Source organism: Elephantulus edwardii, unplaced genomic scaffold (assembly GCF_000299155.1).
Source record: "Elephantulus edwardii isolate Elephantulus edwardi_28Jun2011 unplaced genomic scaffold, EleEdw1.0 scaffold00066, whole genome shotgun sequence".
Taxonomy (NCBI): domain Eukaryota; kingdom Metazoa; phylum Chordata; class Mammalia; order Macroscelidea; family Macroscelididae; genus Elephantulus; species Elephantulus edwardii.
The window spans coordinates 9,886,441-9,904,764 of NW_006399816.1; the positions used below are offsets into that span (position 1 = coordinate 9,886,441).

Here is an 18,324-nt window from a genome sequence, read left to right on the forward strand (position 1 = left end):
CTTGGCACCAGCAGCCAGGAAATTAGAAGACATATTGCCATGGGAAAGTCTGCTGTTAGGGACCTCTCCAAAGTACTGAAGAGCAATGGTGTCTCTTTGGAGACCAAGGTGTGCCTGATACAGGCCATGGTCTTTGCTATCACTTGTTATGCATCAAAGAGTTGGACAGTGACTAAGGAGTATAGAAGGAGAATTGATGCCTTTGAGCTGTGGTGCTGGCGAAGAGTATTGAGGGTACCATGGACTGCTAGGAAAACAAACAGATTCATCCAGGAAAGGGTCAGACCGGGCTGCTTCTTGGAGGCAAGGATTCTGAGGCTCCGTCTGACATACTTTGGTCATGTTACAAGGAGGGACCGGTCCTTGGAGAGGGACATCATGCTTGGTAGGGTGGAGGGACAGCGCAGAAGGGGAAGGCCCCCTTTGAGGTGGATTGATTCAGTGATTGGGGTAATTGGGATGGGTGTGTCGGAGATGGTGCGACTGGCACAAGACAGAGCAGAGTTTAGGGCTGTTGTACATAGGGTCGCTTTGAGTCGCAAGTGACTCAATGGCACATAACAACAACAACAGATTGAATAGGTATGGAGAGAGAATAAAACCCTGACGCACTTTCTTCTTAATTTTAAACCATGCAGTCTTCTCCTCCTCTGTTTGCACAACAGCCTCCTGATCCAGGTATAGGTTCCGCTTGAGCACAATTAAATGTTCTGGGCCTCCATTCTTAACGTTTGTCACAACTGTTATGATCCACATAGCCAAATACCTTTGCATAGTCAGTAAAACATAAATAGAGTTCTTCTGATATTCTTTACTGTCAGCCAGGATTCATCTGACATCAGCAGTGATATCCCTGGTGCCACAGCCTCTTTAAAGCCTGCTTGAACTTTTGGCGGTTCCGTATCTATGTACAGTTCTAACAATTTTTATTGTTGTTGTTGTTATGTGTCGTCTAATTGGATCCAACTGGCACAGGAGGAGATTGCTCCTCCTTCTCCAATGGTGCATCTGGTGGATTCGAACCATGCACTTTCAGGATTGCATTATGGCTTCTTGCCACTAGGCCACCAGCGCTACCTTGTCTAACCATTTTTAAATGATCTTCAGCAGTATTTTGCTTGCATTTAATGATATTGTTCTATAGTTTCCACATTCAGTTGGATGACCTTTCTTGGAATGAGAGCAAATAGGAATTTCTTCCCGTCAGTCAGCCAGTTATCTTCCAAATTTCCTGGCATAGACTGGCAAGCACCTGCAGAGCTGCTTCTGTTAATTAAAACAAGCCAGATGGTATCCCATCGATTCCTGAAGTCTTATTTTTTGCTTCTGACTCCACTTCCTCTTTCATTATCTTTGACTCCTGCTCATATAGTACTTCCTGAAATTTTACAGTTTAGTCAGTTCATTGTGGTATAGTGACTTTGTAAAAAGCAAAGAGGAAGAAGTAATGCAGGAAGAGTGTTTTGTTGTAGTATTGTATCACTGGAGAGTATGTGGAAAATAGAGGGAGGAGACATACGGTGATGAGTATATCTTTGGAAAGTAGACAGATAGCAGGAGCATAATTTTTAGTCAGTAATATAATTGTCCTATCCCATTTTAAATCTCAGGACCTAAATTAGCTTGGTCTGGACTCCTTGTCTAGCGTCTCTTGTCACATCCCTGTGGAGGTGGAGAGTTGTATGTGTGAAAGGATTTTCTGTATTCTGCCTCATAATTTAGGAGTCCATGTTGTTATATACGGTCAAGTCTGAACCAACTCATTGCTGGTTTTCCAGTGGGTTTTCAGAGGCTATAAATTGCACAGGAGGAGATTGTCCATCTTTTTTCTGTGGAGCAGCTGGTGGATTTGAACCACTTGCCTTCAGGATGGCAATACAGCTCCTTACCATTAGGCCACCAGAACTCCCCTATGAGTTCATGGTCTGTAGTAATTGAAAAATGGATTTGATTTTCCTTTCCATTACTGGGATGGTTTTATACTGCCACATTGGGTGACAAAGAGTAGAAAATAAATCCAGGGCTCCCAGACTCACTGTCATCAAATTGATTCTGAGTCATGGCAGTGCTACATCAAATTTATAAAACTGTAGATCTTAACAGGAGGAGATTGTCCATCCTTGGCCTGTAGTGCTGCTAGTGGATGCAAAACAGAGATTCTCAGCCTTTTGGTTGGCAGAGCACCATCCTATGGACTATGCCACAAGACCTCTTCGATGGCTTCTAGCAATAACATTATAGATTGTAGTGGACAAGATCTATTAGCGGGGCGGAAACATTAATCATCTGTCCTTGATTTGACTCTGTTTAAGGTGTGGTATTGTTTGGTCAGCCTGGGCTCATGCTCATCTCTGATCGCCAGCAAGCTAGTATGTGCACATCTTGAGGTTCTTTGGGCCTCTGATATGTTGTAGATCGTTTTCCTCTGGTAATGTTTGCTCAAATGTAGGAAGCATGGTGGTTTAAGCTTGGATGTTAGTACACAGCTTTCCCTTTTGTAAAGCTCTTGGGACTGAGTTGAGGGAGATGGCTTCACAGGTATACTTGTGTCCGAAGTGAAAATTTATTCTGTTATTTGACCTTGGACTGGCAGTAGCTGGAGTTCCACTTTAGTGACTTTGTTCTTTTGACTGCATCTCCAGTCCTAGATTGGACCACATTCAGAGCTGGGTTTCCAAGCTCTTGCCCCCTGTCAGTGTGCCCGCCTATTTGCCATAAAGGGTGACATCATAGAGTAGGGGAGCCTCAGGGGTTCTGTGAGAGGCCTGTGAAAATACCTTCAGGGAGGCTGACTCCATGGTATACTTACACCACGGGGGACCCTAGCGGCTGAATTCCTCTAGTAAAAGGATAGCATGAAGGTTTCCTGTGTCAGTGCTGACTTATATTCCCTATTCTTGATGGATAAGGAAAAGGGAAGTAGGAAGTACAAAATGGAGAGAATTTCCTTTTACTCAGCGCATGGCGCCTGACCTGTTTTCTTCTTTAGTCTTCTCATGGGCCTGTGTGGTCAGTATTATCCCATATTCTAACATAGAAACTCCTGGAGGCTTACCAACAAAGAAGTTTATCTTTTGCTTTTCAAAGAGAGGCGTGAACTGGGGGAAGGATGGTAATGAAAAAAGTACAACAATGAATGAATGAAAATCCAAAATCTCTGTAAATGTTCATTAAAATTAATAAAATAAAATTAAAAAAAACACACACACACACAAACTCCTGGAGGCTAAGTCACATGACCAGTGTTACACAGGTAGTACAGGGGAAATTCCAGTTAGATCAATTCATCTGCAGAGATTTTGCTCTTTTCACTTTACAGTCTTGGGATAGACTCATAAATTCCTCTTCAAGCATTATAGCAATTAGCAATTTGGAAAAGTACTGCCCTCTGGTATGCTGGTATGATTTCAGTCTTAACAGTCTCTTGTTATTAATTACTTCAAATAGTCATTTCTAACATTGTATTATCTATTAGCACTCTAGCACTCAGGTTGTGCCTGTTTCCTCCCAAGCCATTGTTACCACATTCCAGGAACATTCTTCCTTCTCTCCATCCAACCTTGATACAAGTAGTATTTATCAAGCAATTTTAATTTGTTACTAAACCCTAGGTCCAGAGTGAATGACATTGACATTGAACTACTCCCATTCTTAAAGAATTTACATAATTAAGTGATTAAGTGCTCAACTACTAATAAAAAAAAGGTTATGAGGTTGAACCCACCAGCTGTTCAGTGGGAGAAAAGACCCAGCAGTCTACTTCAGTAAAGATTACAGTCCAGAAACCCTGAGGTCCCCACTGCTCTGTTCTGTAGGGCACTGTCAGTGGAAATTGACTCACAGTAGTACTAGGGATACGAACAATAAAGTGTCATTTTTGTTAGGATAAAAGAGACACCTGGTACTCTGGGAGTATAAAAGAACATCTGGCCCAAACAGGGTGTGTTTGCACACTGAGAAGACTTTCATAGAAGACTAGTTGTCTCATCCAGCCGTGAAAGTAGGACTTGGTAGAATGGAAGTAGTTTTCCAGATTGAAGAGGGGAATTAAACTGTGTAGAGGACTTACTATGAAGATGGCACCGAAAGCGAAGAAGCCCCTGCCCCTCCCAAAACTGAAGCCGAAGCAAAGGCATCAAAGGCCAAGAAGGCGGTCCTGAAGGGCATCCACAGCTACAGAAAAAGAAGATCTGCACGTCACCCACCTTCCAATGGCCTAAGACACTGAGATTAGGAAGGCAGCCCAAATGCCCCCAGAAGAGGGCCCCCAGGAGAAACAGCTTGACCACTATGCCATCATCAAGTTTCCCCTGACCACCAAGTCAGCCATGAAGATAGAAGATAGCAACACACTTGTGTTCACTGTGGGTGTCAAAGCCAACAACCAAATCAACAAACTGTAAAGGAGCCCTATGACAGTGATGTGGTCAACACCTTGATTAGTCCTGATGGAGAGAAGAAGCCCTATGTTTGACTTGCTCCTGACTATAATGCTCAGGATGTTGCCAACAAAAATGGGATCATCAGAACTGAGTCCAGCGGGCTAATTCTAAATATAAATGTTTCTCACCACAAAAAACAAAACACCAAACAGAACTGTGTAGGGAGAAAGCTTTCAGGCAAGAACCTATATCACCCACAGTCAAAAAACTCAAGTTGAAGCATATCTGCAGTTCTAGTGTTGATCACAAGGGAGCTCTGGTGGTCTAGGTGGCAATAAGCTATGCTGCAATCCCAAAGGCATGTGGTTCAAAGCTACTAGCTTTTTCTCAGAAGGATGGACAGTCTCCTTCCGTGCAGTTAATTACCTCTGAAAACCAACTCCACAGTACATAACAACAACAGAGTAGATCACTAGTTCTAAAACTAGAGCAGTAGTAGAGGCAGGGTCATGAAATGACCTAGTGAACCCTGGTCAGGAACATGAAGTTGATCCTAATGTTGAGGAAGAAACCGTAAAGACAATTGAATAGGATAAGTGATTTGACTGGAACTTGCTAAGCGGAAACAGAATGATGAACAGGACTAGATGTAGCAGACCTAGTTATAAGGCAACACAATTAACTATGATCTAAATAAGAGATACTAGGTTAATAAAGAAAATAAAAACAAAGGAAAATAGAAGGTGAGATTGGAAAGAGGAGGACCCAGAGATTGCAAAGTTGAGAATCTGGGGTAAGAGGACAGAGAGATTGAGAGTTTAGGGTAAGCATGATGGGAAAAGTTAAATTTTGGCCATGATGAATGTAAGGAGTTTAATGCCTAGCAGACAGTTAAGGACATGGTACTGAAACTTGAGAGAAGGTGTCTAAGAAGGTTCAAAAGGTGGCCACAGGAGGTTGGTGGAGGAGGAGGAGGAGTATGCTGTTGAATAACTTCTAAGCTAGAATGTGGGTTAATTATTCTTGGGGGTTGAAATTAATTAGGTTGATAGCTAACCATGGGTGGGGCTTGAAGGGGTGGAGAGGAAGCCTGGGGAGCAGGTTCTAAATGTGTAAATAAGGAAGCTTGTTCAGGAAGTTGCTAAGGGTTGTGACAAGAAAAGGCTGAAAATTTTAGACTGGATGGCATAAATCTCAGGACGAAAGAGCCCCCACCCCACCCCTGCAGTGAAGGATGGAAGACATTTTGGTGGTGTCATGGTTAAAGTGTTTGCTGACTTAAGATTGGCAGTGCAAACCCACCAGCCACTCCTCTGGAAAAAATCTATTTTGAAAAGTATTTCAAAGTAAGAGGCAAAGCAAAATAATCTTCCATGGAGACCTCATGGAACAGTTCTCCTCTGTCCTGTAGGCCGTTATGAGTTCAGGTAGACTTGACAGCATTAGGGTGGGGTTTTGGTATAAGGTGGATGACCTATAAGCAGCCTCGTTTGCACTAAGATGTGAGAAAGAACCACATTTCAGAGCAGGTGTGGGAGAAGAGATAGTCCTGGAGAGAGCTCAGCCTCTGCTTAGGGGAAGGTAGGAGAAGTTTAGGAATTTGGATAGTTAAATAACCATGCCGTGGATGTCCAGAGGATTTGTAACATAGGTGATGTGTAATATAGAAGATTTGATCAGAAAAGAGGAAGCAATATTTGTGGGGATGGAAGTGCAGGATCAGAAATGAATAGAGGGATTTTTGTATCTTAGATTGACACATGATGGTAGAGATAAAGAGAGAGTAGATTTCCCAGACTATAAGACTGGCAGTAAAACAAGATTTAGATGTAGGGAGAGTTCATGTATAGATGGAAATGTATAATAAAGGAAGCATTTACTATCAAAAGTAAAAAGTTGTCAGTAAATATATAGGGATGATAAGTTATCCATTTGGAGAAAAAAAATTTCATTTTCTCAAACAAAAAAGTAAATGTCAAATGGATGAAAGACCTAAGTATACCATTAAAATATTAAAAGAGGATAAAAGGAGACTGTGTCCCACTGATCACAGGGGTAGATGGGACTTTATGAAGCAAGCATATAAAGTCATAAAGGAAAACACTAGCAGATTTGATGACACACAGGAGGCTGTAGTAAAAAGAAATAATATGGTTGAAAAATAAAGGACTAACTAGGGCAGATAGTTTCAGTCTTGTAAGAACAGATCATTAAAGGAAGTAAACCTGCACAATTTGGTGGGTGGAGGGAGGGTTGGTTAAAGGAAAGGGCAAAGATCCTGTATGAAAAACAGTGTATACAAACTTTGTAAGTAAACCAATAAAAAATAAAAATTTTATTTTTTTAAAAAAGGATGTAAACCTGGAAAAATAATACAAGAAGTATGGTCAGTAATGTAAGAAGAGCCACAAACAGCGTGGTCAGAAAAGAGAAAGTTATTGTTCAAGATGTTGTTGTTGGTGGTGTTGCTTTGTCAGGTTGCCTGCAACTCATAAGAGACCCTATGTACCACACCCCTAAACCCCGTTCTATCCTGTGCCAATCTTAGTGTCTCTGACACACCTACCCCCATTACCCCAGTCACTGAATCAACCCATCTCATCAAGGGTCGGTCTTCCTCTCCTGCTCTGTCCCTCTGCCCTCCCAAGCATGACGTCCCTCTCCAAGGACTGGCCCCTCCTTGCAACATGTCCAAAGTATGTCAGACAAAGCTTCAGAATCCTTTCCTCCAAGGAGCAGCCTGGTTTCACCATCTGCAGGTTGAACCTGTTTGTTCTTTTAGCAGTCTGGTTGGCAATTCTGTTCAAAATAGGTAACTTGAAATAATGATGTTTTTATGTATCAGACTGGCAATGAAGAGAAAGAATTGACAATGTCTGGTATTGGAAAGCTCAGTTCTTTTTCATTGTTGCTGATAATGGGAAAAGTCTGTAGTGGCACAGTGATTTAACACTCAGCTGCTAACTAGGCATTTCATTCAGTAGTGTGAACCTTTCATCTGCTGTGGGAGAAAAATGTAGCAGTCTCCTTTGATAAAGACTTCGAACCTTGGAAACTCTCTGGGGCCATATTCTGTCCTGTAGGGTTGCTATGAGTCAGAATTGATTCATAGTGGTTGGGGCTTTGGGGTTTTTGGTTGGTATTACAAGGATGTGGTAAGATGGGTCCTTACATGCTGATTTAGTACAGTAGTTGAGAAGAGTAATTTTGCACTGTCAAATCCAAAGATGTTCATATCTTTGGCCTAGCATCTCTACCTTCTATCTTACAGAAACTTCCTTAGAACTGCTTAAACATACACACACACACACACACACACACACACACACACACACAAATACACATATAAAATATATATGGTATATTTTGTATTTGTATTCCTGGGTTCATGTATATACATAAGGGTATTTATTTACTCAAACATGATTTATAATAAAATATATTTAGAAACATTTCCAAATAGCCATCTAAGAGAGAAAATAGATAAGGTATCATCAATGGAAATCTATTTAGCAGTTACATTTGTTTAATGATGTAGAGCTATATGTATTGACATTAAAATGTTTAAATAATTTAGGTAAAAGGAAAAAAATTCAAAACAATATATCTAACAGGATTTCCTTTTTATTCTTTAAAATGAATCTATCTGAAACTAGGCGACTTCAAAATATTAACCCAAGTTATCATTTGGGATTTAAAATTAATAGGGAGATATTATCTTTCTAGTATAAATAGATCAGACCACATTTTCAAAGTAAGGCAAAGCAAAAACTACTTTAAGAAACTTGGTGGGAGTGAGAGTGTTTCTCTGTGGGCTGGATGGATTGCACTTGTGAGGAGGCATTGTTCTCTGGAGGGTGAAGCATCTTGAGACAGATGGGAGGAGGCACCATGGTCCACACTGAATTCAGTAGTAAGAAGAAGCTCCAGGCTCAGGCAGTTGGAGTCTCACTCTGCTCTTTTCCTGGGATAAGTTTGCTTCTTTCCCTACCTACACAGCCATGTGCCTTTGCACTGACAACTTGCCAAGCTTGGAATATCTTTTCCCTTCTTGGTAGTGGCAAATGCCAACTCAGGATTCAAGAAGTCCTCAAGTTCCCTTTACTGTTATCTTTCCTTCCATTTCTGGAAAGGTGTATGATCTATCCTAGCCCTCAGCACTGTTTTGTAATTATTTGTATTTGTCTCTCCCACTAGACTGTGAGCTTCTCAAGGGCAGGGACCAGGTCTTGCTTTTTCTTTTTAACTGCCCCAGCATCTAGCACAGTTCCTGATACACAGCAAGTGCTCAATAGATAGTGCTTGAAATGAAGAAATTAGTGGAAATTGAATGATTATAAAGTCTTTCATTAGGTTGTGAATGGGGAGAAGCAGCCTGAATGTGATGTCTGTATGGTGGGAGGAGGAAGGGAGCATGGTGGCCTGGAGTACAAACTGACATGAGTCTAGCAGAAATGGGGGCAGGGTAAACACTGACAAGTGGGGAGGTGTCAAAAGCTGGGTTGACGTCCTGACTTTCTACCCTAGGAGCCAAACCAGATGCCACTTTATAGTCTAAACCAATATATTTTCTCCATACTGCTAAGATTTGGTGAATTAAGCACATTCACATGATAGAAATAAGTTTTGATTCAGGGAGAGTCAGAGTGAGTAGAGGGAGAGGCTATTGTGCTGTAAGGCAAAGATTTTTAGTTTCCAAATACCCTACTGCAGCAATGAGCTCTCCCAGAGATGTTATAAGAGCTAGATCTTTGCATTTATGGAGTGAGAGGTCTGCAGAGCAGTGTAGGAGGAGAAATATTTTTAGGTATGCATTGAGGTGGAGTATTTTTTTTCCTTCTTGTTTTATTTTCTTTTCACGAAGATGTACACAGCAAAACTTGCTCCTGAATTCCACAATTTCTAGACATAATGATCAATTATATTGGTTATAGTCTTCACATTGTGTCAACATTTTTCTTACTTCTATTCTCATTTTTAATTGTAGCATCATTCATTTTTTCAGCACACATTTATTGACTGACTGCCGTGTGTCAGGCACTGAGAGTACAAAGACACTGAGATTGGTCCCTGCTGTTGAGGAGCTCGCAGTCTAGGTGAGGAGATAGATAAATAGTATGTATGAAGATAAGTGTCATGAAAAATGTATGTATGCGTTGCTTCATGATCCTTGAAAAAGGGTGGGCAAAGGATAGGAGTTTTAGAAAAGATAAACCATAGATGTTTCTAAATCAAATGAGGTCTAGAGGGAATGCAAAGTTTTGTTTCAACTGAAACAAGTAGAGTGTGCTAAGAAGTGTGAAAATGTAACTTTTAGGGTTCTATAAAGAGATCAGTTTCTACATAGGAGCAGAAAAAGGTTAGGGTCCAGATCGTGAGAAAAATCAAAAGCCATCAAATACATTCTAGACTTTATCCTGAAAACAAGGGAGCCAGTGATAGTTTTTGAAAGAGACTCTCATGATCTGATTTTCATACTGAAACAGTCACAGGAAAGCATACATTTAAATGGGAGTTCATATGGTGGAGGGGAAACCATCTGGGAGGTTTTTTTTAATAATTATTCAGGTGAGAGATGATGAGATCATAAATTAAGGCATTGTTCTGTTAGAGGTAGGAAAATGTTAATATTAAAAATAAGTGAAGGTTTCATAGCTATAAGACTTATTTGGTTCACATTTGTTATCTCAGTGCTTACCTCAGTGGTTTGACACGTGGTAGACAGTCAGTAAACATTGTTTTGAGTAAATGAATTTGTGACCTACTTATTATGGTGGGAGGTGCAGAATAATGAGGTTGTTTTCCGATCTGGGTTAATGATGCTGTTTTCAGAGGGCCTTAATCAAGAAGTCAAATGATGGCGAGCTCTGGTGGCCTAGTGGCAGGAAACTGCACTGCAATCCCAGAGGTGCGCAGTTCAAATCCACCAGATGCTCTGCTGAAGAAGGAGGAACAATTGCCTCCTGTACCAGTCAGATCCAATTTGATGGTACACACATTTAAAAAAATTTAAATAAATAAATAAAATTATTTTTTTAAAAAAGAAGTCAAATGATAAGTTTGGTGATGGGTTTAGCATTCAAGGTGCTTTTGAGACATATGTATGGAAGTATACAGATGTAGACCTCCAAAAGAAAATGCACATTTGAGAACCATTGGCCTACTGAGGGAATGGATGACATTGTCCAGCAAGACTGTAATAAATAAGAAGAGAAGTCTGTAGTCCTGGAGAACATCCAGTTCATGGTATTGGTGAAAAGAAAAGGAGATTGAGGAGTTACATTGAAAGAATTGGAAAGAAAACAATGTTCTCTAATTTTAGGGAGTTTAGTTTCAAGAAGATCAAGTTTAGTTTCAAGAGGCTGATGCTCCCAGATATCCCAAGAGCATCTCTAGAGTGGCCACTGGTTTATCAGTCCTATGAGATTCTTTTTCTCTCTTACTATTTTTTTTCCTTTCAATCTTGAGTGAAAGTTTGCAAATCATGTTAGTTTTCATTCAGCCATTAGTACACATTTTTCATTTAATTGCATACTGAATGATGCTATGGGTGAAATCTTAAATGACTCAGGAACCATCAAAAGAAGAGGGAAGGAATACACTGAGTCACTGTACCAAAATTTCAATGAGTTGTATATGATCAAGAATTAGTAGGGGAGCTCTGGTGGCCTAGTGGCAAGGAGCTGCAACTACAATCCCAGAGGTGCACGGTTCGAATCCACCAGATGCTCTGCCGGGAAAGGAGGGACAAATCTCCTCCTGTACCAGTCAAATCTGATTTGACAGTACACGCACATAAAAATAATAAAATTTTTAAAAAAAAGAATTAATGGTAAGGAAGACAGTCAAGCTGCACTGAGGACACTGGCAAAAAGAAGCCCCCAGAAATTGATGAGATACCAGTTTCTGTGTGTTCCAGCTGTAGTCTTGGTTGTGCTCACCAGTCTGTACCAGAAGATTTGGAGGACAGCTGCGTGCCCAAATGACTAGAACAGAGCTATGTTTGTTCCCTTTTCCCAAAAAAAGGTGATCCAACATAATATAGAAATTATTGAACAATCTCATTAGTATCAGATGAAGCTAAATACTGTTGAAGATCATTCAGAAGCAGCTAGAGCCATACATAGACAGAGAACTCCCAGAAGTTCAAGCTGGATTTAGAAGAGGCCTTGGCATCAGGAATGTCACTGCTGATGTCAGATGGATCTTGACTGAAAGCAGAGAATACCAGAAGAATATCTGTTTGTGTTCTATTGATGAGGCAAAGGCATTTAACTGTTTCATAACATATAGCTAATATTGAGAAGAATGGGAAGCCCAGGACATTTTGTGCCTGACTAAAACCTAGACCACGAAGCTGTTATCCAAACAGCAAGACAATACTACCACATGGTTTCGAATTGGGAAAGATGTGAGTCAGAGCTGTATCTTTGCTGCATACCTGTTCAGTCTGTATGCTAAGCAAACAGCTGGACTTAATGAAGAAGAATATGGCATCAGAATTGGAAGAAGACACTTCAAAGATCTGTGTTATACAGAAGACACAGCCTTGCTGCCTGAAAATGAAGAGGGCTTGAAACACTTGCTGCAGAAGATCAGAGCTTTCAATATGGTAAGTATCAACATCAGAAAAACTGAAATTCTCTCCATTGGGCCAATAGGTAACATCATGATTAGATGGAGAAAAGATTAAAGTTGTCAGTGGTTTCATCTTTCTTGGATCCAGAATCAACACCTTTTGTACTAGCTGTCAAGAAATCAAAAGATATGTTGCCTTGGGAAAACCTGCTGTCTGGATCCCCTCCAAAGTGCTAAGGAGCAGTGATGTCACTTTTAAGACAAAGGTGCACCTGATTAAAGCCCTGGTGCTTTCAGCCACTTGCTGTGCATCTGGGAGTTAGAAGATGAATTAGGATGACAGAAGCAGATTTGATGCCTTTGAGTTGTGTTGGAGGAGGGTACTGAATTCCCTGTGGACTGCCAGAAGAACAAACATATGTTTCAGAGAAAGTGCAGTCAGAGTGCTCCTTACAGGGAAGAATGATGTAACTTTGTCTCACATACTTTAGGCAAGTGGTTAGGAGCCTCCAGTTTTTAGAAAAAGATACCATGCTTGGAAAAGATAAGTAAAAGAAAGGAAGACCTTCAATGAAATAGATTGACACCGTGACTGTAGCAGTGGGCTCAAGTATGTCAAATGATGAGGATGGTACAGGATAAGGCATGGTTCAGATCCATTGTTTAAGAGGTTGCTGTGATTTACAATTGACTTTAGAGCACCTAACAATAGCATAATAACTTTTATAATATAAGAGTCCTCTGGTGGCCTATAATGGTAAGAAGCTGCACTGCCAACGAAAAGGCATGTGGTTCAAGTCCACCAGCTGCTCTGTGGGAGAAAGGGCAATTTCCTGCCTCTGAAAATCCACTGGTGGGTCAGCTTTGGATTGGTTCTGACTCCATGGTACCCAACAACAACGTATGGAAATAAACTTTTCTTTGAACCAATGAAAAGAACAGGTGTCCATAAACAAAGGGTTGAGAGAACTGCAAAGCTAAAGATTGTGTTAATAGGATGGGATCTGGAACATGAGATCTCTTGGTAGGATCATGAAGTACGGAATCTAAGGAGAAGTAGTAGGAATCTGGTCCCTCCCTGCCATTGTTTACACTGGAGGAAGTACAAGTCCTTGGATTGACTCAGTAGCAGCAGAACCACCACCACCTTTCCTCATTTCTCAGCCCCATGTTCTATTTCCTGTGCTCCCTCCTGAGCACTTGAGCTTCAGACCTTCTTGCTGCCCTGCCTGGATTCCTTATGAGTGTGCACATCAGACTGCTGTCTGCTGGGGTGTTTGGGAGCCAGGGTTCCTAAAGCTCAGTTTGCAGTACAGGGTGTGGGCGTGTGGAGGTGGTTGTACTGTCCTCTGCCTATTTCCTGCTCTTCAGAGCTTGCAAAGTGGCAACTTGGAGGCGGGAAGCCACACTGATGAGACTGTTTACATTCTTTCCAGTGACCCAGTGTCCCTGCTGTTTCGCCAGCTCCCATGTTACCACCACCCCCGGATCTTCCCTCTCTGCTTGTTTGAGCAACAGCCAGACTCAGTTTCTGCTGTTTCTCTATCAGCCTGAGTCCTAATGAGAGTACTTCAGAAAGCGCTTCCTCCCCGTAGACTCAGTGGGGACCGAGGAGGGGTTCCTCAGGTGGAGGTCATCTTCATCAATTCTTCAGAGGAGTCTGTATGATTTTCCATAAAAAGGCCCCTGACTTAGGGAATGGAGCCCACAGGTGTTTTGGAAAAGCAAAACATAGAACCATTAAAAAAGAAGAAATGTGTTCCTGTCTATTCTAATAAACGTGACAGTTTTGCAGTTTTTCTTGAACACAATTGCCTTGGTTGTGCTTGTGGATTGACATTTCCTCTCCCTTTGGTAGACAGAGTTACAAGGTCGATGCTAACGCTCAGGAATTGGGCTGGCTCTGCGCCTGGGTAGATGGGCGGATGAGCTCTCTACGCAAGGAATTGGGCCTCTGGGATTTGGAATGGGGATGAGAAGGCAGAGGGTTTGGAGTATGGTTTCAAAGAGTATTTATTCTTCTCTACTTTGCTTTACCCTGACCCAAGGTAAGCTCTCCTTTGTGTTTAGGGGTAAAGCTGAGTGTGTAACGATAATCTGGTCACTTGGGAAGCTTACCATGACCCTGTGTGTGGTCTCAGCCCTGAAAGCTTCATTAGCCTCTTATGTGGTGAGGATGAGTTTTTAGGATTTACAATGTACCTGTGAGTGAGCCTAGTTCAGACTGTCCACAGATTTCCTTCTCCCTGCAGCTTTAGGCAGGCATTAGTGTGAGAATCTGGGATATTTGCTGAGAGGGAAGAATAGATACACTAGGCCCCTATGATGTCATACCCAGGGGTTTGGACAAATTTCTTTTTTTAAAAAAATTTTTTTATTTTATTATTTTTGTGTGAGTGTACCGTCAAATTAGATCCGACTGGCACAGGAGGAGATTGTCCCCCCCACCTCCCCGGCAGAACATCTGGTGGACTCGAACTGCGCACCTCCGAGATTGCAGTTGCAACTCCCTACTACTAGGCCACCAGAGCTCCTGGACAAATTTCTTAAGCTGGGTGGATATTTGGGTTTCTTCTGATTATGGATGGGTAACATTTAGGATTGTACTTTCTTTCAGAAGTCTCTGTTCCCGCATTCTGCCTCAGTATTCCATTCCTGACTTTGTAGTTCTATAGGGAGTCTCAGCTGTGTGGTGCCAGTGGAGATATATGTGACTCGGGGTAAGAAGGGAGTGTTTCCTGAAGTTCAGGCTTAGGTCGTAGCATCAGAACCCTTGCTCTTCTCCCAGACTCAGAGAGAAGAACCAAGGAGAGACATTGCACTGATGTTTTGACTTTGACAGTTTTTTTGCTTAGTAGACTGAAGTCCGAGAATGTGTTAGAAAGTGTGTTGGTTGGTCTGTGTTGCCTCCCTCTCTTGGGCAGAGATAGAGAATCTACTTGGAAAGAGGAAGGAGGGAGCAGGTAGGACTAATGATCATGTGCCTTCTCCAAGTCCTGATGAGATCATCCCAGGGCTCTGCTTTCCAGGCTTTTCTCCTGTCATTGATGTAATCTGCTCTCATTTGCTCTCGGGCTTTTACAAAATTGACACCACTGCTTCTGGGGCCTTTGCAGTGCTATTTAAAGGGCCAATATGCAGAAAGATGATGAGCATATCTGTGTGTCAGAATATGTATGTATTCCCTTAATGAAAAAAAATTGTTTTGGAGAAAGGGCAGAACAGTGTGCTGACTTTAACATAGATTCTGGTATATTATAAACTTCCTGTCTAGTCACCAGTATCATAGCTGCGGGTTGGTGGCTAATCTGCAGATCTCACTTTTACCCAAGATGGTTATTAAGGTGTCAGAATCTTGAATATAGTCCACAGGGAACCAGAAACATAGTGTCCTGGTTAAGAAGAGCTACAAATCAGATGGTTCCTAAGTTGAGTGAGTTAATGGGAGAAAAGCACAACCAGAATGAAAAAGTTGTACAGACAAGAAGATCTATGTCAGTACCATACATCATTTCTTCCTTACCCTCTTACCACAAACAAGGCTGTTGACTAAAGGGACTAGAGGTCGGGGCCCTTCTAATTGGTTTTGGTTGTTATTTATGATGACAGGTCAGTCAAACTGGCTTTACCTTGTCCTTGCAGTAAAACAGGATGTGGCAGAGGAGAACACATTGATTATCCTTGTGGTCACTCCTGGATGCAACCAGTTCCCTACTTTGGAATCATTGGAAAATTGTGAGTACAATCTTGTTCTTTGTCCTAGAAGAGCAAACCCTGCAAGGCCTGGCATTAATTGCTGATACTAGACTTAAAGGCTTCCATGGCCATGGGGATTGAGAATCATCAGGAGCCTAAAGCCATAGAAAATGTGTTTCTATGTAAAATTTCTATTTAATATTTGGAGGTGAGCTGAGGAATATCCTATCTGGTATATTTGGAGTCCCTCAGGATGCCTGCTTTGAGTATAATTCCATTGTATACATTTTATACACACACATACATATATGATTTTGCTCTTCTGTTATGATTTGTACAGAACATCTGCTCTGTATTCTAAGAGTTAAAAACTGTATCCAAGGGGAGCTCTGGTGGCCTAGTGGCAAGGAGCTGCAACTACAATCCCAGAGGCACACGGTTCGAATCCACCGGATGCTCTGCTGGGAAAAGGAGGGACAATCTCCTCCTGTACCAGTCAGATCTGATTTGATGGTACACTCACACAAAAATAAAATTTAAAAAAAAACAAAACTGTATCCAAATAGAGTCATTTCTGTCATTTCAGACACACTGACCATCAATGAAGAGCACTTTCTTCTCATCGCTGAGACTGTCTGGGGAGCTCTCCGAGGTAACAGGGTAGGGTGGGTGCTGACAGGGAGGAAGGGTGATATGCAAGGTTGGCCCTGGAGGAGGAATCAGAAGACTAAGGGCTAGAAAATACTCATTAAGAAGCTTCCTTTCTTGGTGGAGACCTTGAAGGATGTGTTCTTCTAGCTGTCCCTCAACATTGGCAGATTTTCTCCTGTATAGGGGCAGCAAGTCTCTGTGGCAGGCCTTTGGGGAGGCGACAGAAGACCCTGCAGGCTGGTGCTCAGAGTACAGGAGCTGGGGGAAAAGGAACCCAAATCTACCACCAATATAGCCTGCACAGCTCTCAATAAAAACAGACCTGGAGAGTCTCTTTTACAAGGAAAACCTTTCCAAAGAAGAGGGAAAAGGAGGATAAGTAGGATTGTGAGAAGTTGTAGTTATTGTTAGGTCCTGTCAAGTAGGTACCACTACATAGTTTCTCTGTGAGGATAAAACACTGCTTGAACCTGTGCTGTTCTCACAATATCTGCTGGGCTTCAGCTCGTTGTACAACCCTGTGTCGGTCCATCTTCTGAAGTGCTTCCTCTTTGTTGACCTCCTACTTTCCCAAGCATATCTTTTCTCCAGGGGATGGCCTCTCCTGGTAACATGACCAAAGTGTATAAGAAGAAGTCATCTAACTATTTTCATTTCAAAGGAACATTCTGGCCACACTTTGCCAAGACAGATTTGTTTGGGGTTTTTGGCAGTCCATAGTATATCCTGTATTTTTCCCCAGCACCAAAATTCAAAGACATTCTTTTTCAGTCTTCCTTATACATTTTCCAACTTTCACATGCATATGATGTAATCGAAAATACCATGGCTTAGGCTAGGCAAACCTTGGTCTTTAAACTGGCATCATTGCTCGTTAGCATTTTAAAGAGGTCCTTGAAGCAGATTTGCCCAGTGCAGTACATTGTTTGATTTTTTTTAATGTTGCTTCCATGGACTTTGATTATGGATCCAAAAAATTAAATCTTTGACAATTTCAATCTTTTCTCCATTTATCATGATATTATTGATATACTAACCAATGATTTATTATTTAATGAAATTTTTTGGTTTGAAAGCTCTAGTCTTTAAACTTTATCAGAAAATGTTCTAAGTCTTCTTGTTTTCTACAAGCAAGGTAATACAAAAATAATAAAATATAATATTAATAAATTTTCCTCTAATCCCAATGCTGTGTTCTTCACATAGTCCAGTTTTTCAGATTACATGCTTAGCATAAGATTTAATAGATGTGGTGAAAAGAGACAACTCTGTCACATATTTTTCCTGATTTTAAGTTCTGCAAAATTTCCTTGTTTTTTGTTCAAATGACTGCCGCTGCATCTATGTACAGGCCTTGCACAAGCACCCTTAAGTGTTCTGGAAGTCCCATCCTTCTCAGTGTCATCTTTACTTTGTCATCAATGCTATCAGTACTTTGTTATGATAACATAGTTGAATGCCTTTTCATAGTCAATAAAACAGAAATAAACATCTTTCTGATACTCTCTGCTTTTAGCCACAGTCATGTAATGTCAACAGTGATAATCCATGTCCTCTTCTGAATTCAATATGAATTTCTGGCAGTTCTCTGTCAGTGTACTGCTCTGTACCTTAATAGACTTAATAGCAAGATTTTACTTGTGTGTGATATTAATGATAGCATGTAAACAAGATGCTTTAATAGTAATGGATGACTGGAATGCAAAAGTTGAGAATCAGGAAGAAGGATCAGTTTTCGGAAAATATGGCTTTGGTGACAGAAATGAGGCTGGGGATAGAATGATAGACTTCTGTACAATCAATGATTTATTCATAGCAATTACCTTTTCTAAGAACCATAAACCCAGGCTATACACATGTATTTAACCTGATGAGATACGTAGGAATCAGATTGATTACTTCTGTGGAAGGAACCGTTGGACAAGTTCAATATCAACAGTAAAAACTAGACCAGGTGCTGACTGTAGAACAGAAAATCAGCTGCTCATGTGCAAGTTCAAAGAAGGTTCAGTCATAT

At 41.2% G+C, this 18,324-nt stretch overlaps 1 protein-coding gene across 1 annotated transcript in view; it reads left to right on the top strand.

Moving 5' to 3' along the window:
* The window catches only part of HEXA (hexosaminidase A (alpha polypeptide)), a 43,593-nt gene that overhangs the window by 7,589 nt on the left and 17,680 nt on the right, over positions 1-18,324 (top strand). The window contains exons 3-6 of the mRNA XM_006888326.1: positions 6,879-6,887; positions 15,399-15,431; positions 15,626-15,695; positions 16,243-16,308. Coding sequence (XP_006888388.1) covers positions 6,879-6,887; positions 15,399-15,431; positions 15,626-15,695; positions 16,243-16,308 — 178 coding nt within the window. The remainder of the gene's footprint in view (positions 1-6,878; positions 6,888-15,398; positions 15,432-15,625; positions 15,696-16,242; positions 16,309-18,324) is intronic.